The 8,394-nt window shown below is 47.1% G+C and overlaps 1 protein-coding gene across 1 annotated transcript in view; it reads right to left on the bottom strand.

Moving 5' to 3' along the window:
- Window positions 1-1,711: 1,711 nt before the first annotated feature.
- si:dkeyp-14d3.1 (transmembrane protein 132C) overlaps window positions 1,712-8,394 on the bottom strand; it is a 294,470-nt gene continuing 287,787 nt past the window's right edge. The window contains 2 exon segments of the mRNA XM_042101730.1: window positions 1,712-3,063; window positions 4,241-4,864. Coding sequence (XP_041957664.1) covers window positions 2,338-3,063; window positions 4,241-4,864 — 1,350 coding nt within the window. The 3' untranslated portion in view covers window positions 1,712-2,337.

The raw sequence follows: 8,394 nt of genomic DNA, 5'->3' as shown, positions 1-8,394 counted from the left end.
TAATAGGCAAAACTCCACAATGTTCATGTGCTTCATTGATGTTTCTAAAGCATTCGATCGTGTTAATCTTGATAAATTATTTTTAAAGTTGTCTAAAAGTGGGGTCCCTGTTTTTTTTTATTAGAATCTTGGGTCTATTGGTACTTGCATCAGACAATGAGAGTGAGATGGGGGAATGTAACATCTGTTCCATTCCAAGTGACTAATGGTGTTTGGCAGGGCGGAATTCTGTCTCCTTTTCTTTTTAATATATATATATAAATGACTTGTCCTCGATCTTAAATGCATGTGGTACAGGTTGTAGAGTTGGTGACTCACTAATTAATCAGCGACGGAAGGTGTACAGTATGCTCATGCAAACATGTTGGGTCGTAAGTTTAGCATGTGCTCCGTATCTGTGAAGATCTCACTCTTCAGAGCGTAGGCCTACTGTACACCTTTGTAGTTGCCATGTCAACCACAGTAAACAATCATAACGGCAAAAACCCCTCTTGTTACCATGGTTCTGGGACAGAATTATTTTTCTGTTGCGAAAAGGCTCCAAAATGAGTTAGTTTGCCTGGACTATATAGCTGAGCCCAAGGCAGCACAGAGGAAATGTCGCATTGACATGCAGTAAAGACCCTGTGCTTTAATTTATGTAGTCTTTTCAACAAAGGGTCAGTCTGAACCTCGACTAAAGCTCCTGACGAGCATTTAACACAGACACATTTAGCACAGACACATTTAGAACAGACACATTTAGAACAGACACAATTAACACAGACCTAACTAGCACAGGCACAATTAATCTTACTTGGGAGGGAAGTGCTGGAGTCAAAGGCTGGCCAGCGCCGCCCTACAGGAGACAGCATGCAATTTCAGCGTGGACTTGGAGAGGCTAAAGTGTCATTCAACTAGAGCCTTGTGCATTATTACCCTGGAAATCCAGAGTTCTCGCGAGAGCACAATGGAATTGTCTCTGAGGTGACAATGATTCCAATGATGCACGTCACTTTTACCCCAACATTCCGGGAACCAGCTAAACCGATGAAGACAGCGCTGCAACGCTGGAGGACAGTACACATTGGTCGTAGTGTTATCCGATTGTGTCGAGGTCCGAAATCATTCAGAGTAAACATGGTCTAGTGTTATCCAATTGCGTGCAGTGAGATTTTTAAATGCATGCTTGTTGCCGCCCCTCGAGTTGGGCCATTACATTGTTCTTTGCCAGACCCTTAATCTTTCTAGATTATCAGGGTCTGGATTTTCCAGGCTAGTGCATTACAGAGTAGCTGCTAAAATGGGGTGGCGGGTTGGACTCTGCTGCTGCCACTCCAGGTTGAGGTGGTCTGTAAATGTGACGGTGTTTGGGTCCCTTTGTATGGACGCTGTAGAGCATGCATAATGCACGATGTAGTGGCACAAATGAACAGATGTATGACAGATGAAGGAAGAGGAAAAACTATTGTTGAGAGACCAGAAACCAATGAAGAAAAAACACACACCTGAGAACACACACACACACACACATGCACACACACACGCAAACACACACGCAGGCACACATACACACACACAAACACATACACACACACACACACAGCTGTATTTAAGAACATACCACCCCAACTGCACGAGTTTTGTGAAAATCGTTCTATGTGCATTTATTTACATGTTCAGCATATATTTATATGACACTTTGTTATACAGGAATACAGGAAGTCTCCTGTACGTATGTCTTTAGGTGACAAACAAAGTATTGGCAAATGTCAGAATGCAATCATTCACTCTTAACTACAAAAAATATATATATTATGGCATAAAAGTATGATGATGACAAAGAACAAGTATTCGATCAGGAAAATAACCATAATAAAATCCATAAATACAAACTAATATTTGTCATGTTTCCCTTTCACAAGTAATGTGTGTGTGTGTGTGTGTGTGTGTGTGTGTGTGTGTGTGTGTGTGTGTGTGTGTGTGGGCATGTTCGGAACACCATTTTGAGCAGGCTGCAATATGATCACAGATTGTATTAAGGTAATAAATGAATCTCCGCAGGAGTTGCCATGTCAACCACAGTAAACAACCATAACGGCAAAAAACCCTCTTGTTACCATGGTTCTGGGACAGAATTATTTTTCTGTTGCGAAAATTAAAAACTTCCCAGGGAGAATGAATGTTATGTTATGTCTATGTTTGTGTGTTTTTCTTCTTATTTTTTTCTTTTTTTAAAAAAGGCAAAGAGGTGACTTCAGTCCAGTTTTAGCACACGCACGAATACTTAAAAAAAACAAAAACAGAAACAGAAAAACAAAGAAATGAAACGAAAAGAAGTGAGGAAAAGGAGCAGGACTAGACCACGTCTCTTAGCACGCCGTCACTCAGCCTCTCCATATAGTTCCGCAGCTCTTTGGAGTCGTTGAGCTCCACGTCCCGACACACCCACTGGATGTCCCCTCCCGATCCCGATCCCGATCCCGATCCCGATCCCGATCCCACGCTCTCGCTCGCGGGGCTGCCGCGCTCCGCCGCCGTGCTGAAGGTGGTGAACTTCACGCGCTTCCTCTTACTGGTCGGCGAGTCCCCCTTGGCCTCTTTACTGCCCCCTTGGCCTCCTGCCCCGCTGGCGTCCGGCGAGCGGCGCATCTGCCCCTGCACGTGCTTCTGCAGCCCCGGGACGGCCCCTCCGCCGTTGAGCAGCTGGCTGCCCTCCTCCAGCGCGCCCAGACTGCTGTCCATCACCAGCACGCCCAGGCCGGTGTCCTCGTCGCGGTGCGGGGAGAGGCCCAGCTCGGCGCCGCCCTCGCTGCCCAGCCACACCCAGTCGTGGGCGTGAGGCCTCGCCGCCCCCCCCTCCAGGCCCCCCTCCTCGGCTCCTCCCAGCTCCTTGTGCGGGTACTTGAGGGCGTACGAGACGCAGTTGATGAGGAACACCAGGATGGCCAGGCAGAAGACGCCCAGCAGCGCGTACATGCCGATCTCCAGGTCGGTCAGGCCCCGCGCCGTCTGCAGCAAGTCTTCGTTGGTCAGGCCCTCGTCATCCTCGCCGTCCATGTTACGTCCTCGCGGCACGTCCACCTGCATTTGCAGAAGAAAGAACAAAATAGAACATGATATACATTTACTGATTATTCTACATTATGCGTGTGTCCCTTTGAATACATACAATGAATACTTTGTTACATACTAAACAAATGCATTTGAATATTGTCCTTCGTTTACTGCCTCAGGACAGTCTATTATGAGCATAACCCACACAGCCAGCTAATGTAAACAGTGCCTCTGAGGAGACCCGGCCTCGGCCATACAGCTTGAGTGTGTGGGTTTTATCAAGGCTGCTGCTAAACGAGCCGCAGGCTAACTGGTACTTAGTTTACTTAGTGCCTTGCTATTCATTTGGGCGGATGCTTTTATCCAAAGTGACTAAGATACGTCAATTATTACAAGGGCCAGTCTCCCGGGAGCCACTCAGGGTGAAGTGCCTTGCTCAAGAGCACAACAGGAGGCGCCAGGGATCCAAGCCATGACTTTTTCTGTCTACTGGCTACTCCATTCTAGCCCGGCTCCTCATCCACTGCCCTACCTCTACGGTAAGCAAGAGAGGACAGGAGGCACGGGAGGTGCCCACAGCCAATCAGAAGCAAGGGATAGAGAAACAGAGAGACGACAGCATTTCAAATCAGGACCCTAGACTGGTTGAATATGGAAGACTTCGGAGGCATTTGAGCAATCCTGTCAGGAGCAGATTGACTGAGGCAGCCTCAGCATAATTTGTGCTCTGTGAGAGTTGCTCATGTGCACAACAGTGGGGAGAGCGCGGAATTGATGTTTAATAGGGAGGACTGTCAACATTTCAGAAAAACAAACAACCACAGCACAAACAACAGAAAGGAATTGAAATGTCACAAGCTTTAGTCTTATCAAATGAGACAGTTTGGAAGCTCTTCAGCGGGTGTTATTCAGTAGTAATTACAGTAGGGACTTTAAAGTAAACAAAAGCTCTGTCTTTGTGTGACTATTATAGTTTCATAATGATCTTTTTAAAAAATTCTATATTTGGGCTTTTCAGCCTTTATTTATTAGGACAGTAAAGAGTGGACAGAAGAGTGAGTGAGAGAGAGATGAAGAGTGGGTTCAGGTCATGACCTCAGTGAGTCATCGTGGGCACTGACACAACCTCTTCCCTACTGGCTATTAATCTTGAGGCTACCTAAAATGGAGTGGTTCCAACACGGGTCACAAGGTGAATCCTCACCTGTGCTGGGAAGTCAGCAAAGTCTACGGGGAGCTGGCTGCCGTCGTCCGACAGTTTGTCCCCTCCCGGCCTCCGTAGGATGTTGGTCCTGGTGGTGGAGGCGGCAGTGGTGCCGAGCCGCCTCATGACGGCGTCGCCGGCGTCTGACACGGAGCTGCCGTAGTGCACGCTGGCCGAGGACACGGGCGGGGGCCTCCGCTGGGGCGGCCGGTTCATGGGGGGCCCTCGACCGCCATCACCGCCTCTGCCGCCGTCCTCGGCCACCTCGGGGGGTTCGGGCGGGCCAAAGCGCACGCGCACCTGGCACGTGCCCGAGGCCAATGTGGCGGCACGGCGTGGCTTGTAGCGCTGGCACGTCTCGGGCACGCTCAGTTCCACCCGCAGCAGCAGGCCCTGCCCCTCGCTCTGCGCCACGATGACCGGCCAGTGGCGCGAGGAGGATGCCAACGAATCAGTGCCCGCCGTGTCTCCAACGCCGGTGCCGGGTGACCGCGCCTGGGTCTGCACCTGCACCACCGTCTCGTCCAGGGACGTGGCGCTCAGCTGGAAGCTCCCGGGGTCGTAGAGGTCGAGGGGTGCGGCCGAGCCGTCGCTGAACTGTAGCCAGACGCTAACCAGTGCCTCCTGGAGGACATTAGGGGAAAAACAGCAGAGTTAACCGTGAGACTGACCTCTCAGCATACATCTGTTCACACTGGCATTTAAATAAGCCCAAACAATGTCTGCACAATTTAGCTAAATTACTGGTTGCGAGATGGGGTAATACCAGTCATTTTCTGTCAAGATGTCAACAGTATGATCACTCCTCTTAGCATAATGAACATAACTGGGCTCTTGAGCATGGTTTGCTGCAGTGGTGTTGAGAGCCATTTGCTCATGAAGGCCATAGGTTCATCAGCAAATGGTAAAGACTTCAGTGCTGGGTGACTGGTTCAATTTGTCTGAAAACTTCAAGGTAAGCCTGCCTCAGTATGCCATGTACACACTCTGACTGTTTCAATTTACTTTCAACTTACTTTTTATTCTGTTGTATTAGATAATGTGTATGTGTGTGTGTGTGTGTGTGTGTGTGTGTGTGTGTGTGCGTGCATGTGTTTGTGTGTGTGTGTGTGTGTGTGTGCGTGTGTGTGTGTGACTGTGTGTCTAACAGTCAGTCAGTCTTTTCTTTAGAGCCCACTTTGACAAAAATTGTCCTAAAAGCAATAATTTATAAATCACTCATTGTGAATGTCAAACAGGATCATTAATGGATTGAAATATTATGAATGTCTTGTATCTAAGGAAAAATGCGGCAAGTGAACAAGAATGTCAAATAATGTTTTGAACAGTATTTGAAAGACAACTGCATCCTGAACTCAAGGAATAAAATAACTTTCTTTTTGTATCCTCCATCTCTTATGTTTTGTTCCTTTCTGACAAAGACTGCTCTGTGGAAAGCATATACAGAAAATGGGATTATTTCAATAGGGTTCAGTTCAGTGTTTATACCGGATCTGTATTTGCATATTTAATACGTTTCATACACGTGTTTCAACACTGCATTTCGGTCGTTGCTTTTACCTTACCATTACCTTACGCATGCCAGTTATGTATCCACCAGCTGCCTGCCTGTAGCCTACTTCCAAAACTCCAAAGCTGCTTGCTGTCAGATTTGGTTCCGAGGGAACAAGTTCAGTGTATCAACAACACTCAATAACAGTTTATGTGATGTGTTAATCAATTAAATTCCCAACAATTTCACAACAGCTAGTTCTGGAGTAGGCCATTCAACTAGCCCGCTTGCTTACGACGAGACTCAGGCTGCGCAGTTGGCACCCGCTTCCTTATTTGGGTTTTGGGTTGCCAGGTTTTAGCCTATGACAAAACGGTTGAAATTGAAACTAAGTGATTGTGTATGTGTAGGGTGTATTTCATACACAGTCTGGGAACCTGAATGCATCAATGATTTTAAAATGAAGTTTGATGGCCATGCAAATTACGGGAGAAATAACAAAACGGGGTGGGGGGGTGCTGGGAGATGACCTTGAAATACGGGAGAAACCCGGGAAAAACAGGAGTGTTGACAGGTATGGTTTCATCCTTTCATCCGAAGGACGGCATCTCCTACAGTACAGTGTCCCTGTCACTGCACTGGGGCATTGGGATCGATCTTTTTTGGCGAGAGGGAAGAGTGCCACCTACTGGCCACCCACCAACACCACTTCCAGCAGCAACCTTGCTTTGCAAGGAGGTCTCCCATCCAAGTACTAACCGGGCCCACATCTGCTTAGCTTCAGTAATTCAGCTAAGATAGGTATCCATTGGTCTGGCTGCTGGAGTAGAGAGTACAGTAAGTGCATGGTAGGTACTGGTCCTCAGATAGCAGGGACCATCAGCACAGCTTAGGGTTAAGTTTAAGTTAGTCTGGTTCCCTTTTTTCTCTGTATGTTTACATCAATGCTGGCGCCTTCATGCACCTTTTAATGGAGTATAGGGAATGTACTGAGAGAGATGGATAGAGGAAGAGAGAGAGAGAGAGAGAGATAGGAAGAGAGAGAGATAGAGAACAGGAAGGGAAGAGGGACATGAAGAGAGGGTGAAGAGAGAGTAAGAGAAGAAGAGGAAGAGAGAGAGAAACAAGGGAAAAGGGGAAAGAAGAGAGAGAAAGAAGAGACCATGAAAGAAAAAGGAAAAGAGAGTGAGATGAAGTGGGAAGAGGAGGTAAAGAAAAAGAGAGAAAGAGTGAAAGTGAAAAAGAGAGAAAGAAAGAGAGTGATAGAGAGAGAGAGTGAGAGAGAGAGAGAGAGAGAGATACTGGCTCTGGTTCTCTCCTGTAAGGTATGAGAGGCCGTTCTTCAGAGACAGCCCAGAGGGCCAGATTAGAGGGAGATAGGAGATCAACACTCTACATCAACAGCCCTATTTATTTAAAGACATGCAGAGGGGGGATTTGCTTCACACGGATGTCTCAAATGCCAGTGATAACTGTAGTGTGTGTTTGTTTGTGTTTGTGTGTGTGTGTGTGTGTGTGACTAGAGGGCTCTCCTGCACATGCAAACACACAAAAACACACAAATCCTTGAGACACGTAAGAAATCCCAATGCCACTTTATAATTAAAGAAGAACGAAAGAAGTACATGAAGATCACATATATACTCATGCAAACACACACACACACACACATATACAGTCTCTATCTCCTTTTCTCTCTCTTGTGCACTCAGGAAAAGTGGTGAGAGAGTAAGAGATAGAACACAGGAACAGATAGGGAGAAAAGAGTGTATAAAGTGGAAAAAGATGGGGGGATGGGGTGAGAGAAAACGGAAGAGAGGTGAAGAGAGAAACGGGGGGGAGCGAGGGAAAGAGAGGGAGATGATAAAAAAGCCAGATGGGTAAAAGGAAAAAAAGAGAGAGCGTGATAAAAAGAAAGAGAAATCTATAAAAAGTCCAACGCAGCTAGCGCACTTTCTAGCAGCAAGACCTATTTGCTCAGATTGCCTCTCTTTTCTCTCTCTCTCTCTCTCCCTCTCTCTTCCTCTCTCTATCGCTCCTCGTTCTCTCTCTTTGTCTCTCCATTCTTTCCTAAGAGGTACCAGAAAATTGCATCACACTGCACATCCAACTAACTCCATCTCCTTCTCTCTCTCTCACACACACACACACACACACACACACACACACACACACACACACACACACACACACACACACACACACACACACACACACACACACACACACAGGGACATGAGAGGAAAACAAACACGTTAACTCAAACTCTCATTATCTCTCTCCCTGTCTTACTTTCTCTTTTGTTTTCCATCTCTCTATCTATCCCTCTCTCTCGTACACACACACATACACACACACACACACACACAAACAAACAAACATGCCTGAAAGCGTCCCTGGCTACCAGTAAATATTGAGCTTCATAAGGTGCGGCCTGTGCTCTCTCTCCATTGATCCCGGCGGTCAGACGTGCTCGTGTTGAAGTGCGGCGCGGTGATTAGCCCTGTCAAATAGCGGATAATTGCACCGCCAGTCTCACATTACGCGATGCCCTGTCTGATTCCGCAGCCCTTGGCTCTCTCTAACGACCCTTTAATTAACCATGATGCCAGTAACCAGGGGCGACACGCATTCTTTAAGACCTCCACTTCACACACATCAG

This window comes from Alosa sapidissima, chromosome 8, assembly GCF_018492685.1.
Source record: "Alosa sapidissima isolate fAloSap1 chromosome 8, fAloSap1.pri, whole genome shotgun sequence".
In the NCBI taxonomy this organism is placed as follows: Eukaryota; Metazoa; Chordata; class Actinopteri; order Clupeiformes; family Clupeidae; genus Alosa; species Alosa sapidissima.
The sequence above is the reverse complement of the archived record's forward strand: the minus strand, read 5'-3'. Positions and strand labels throughout refer to the sequence as shown.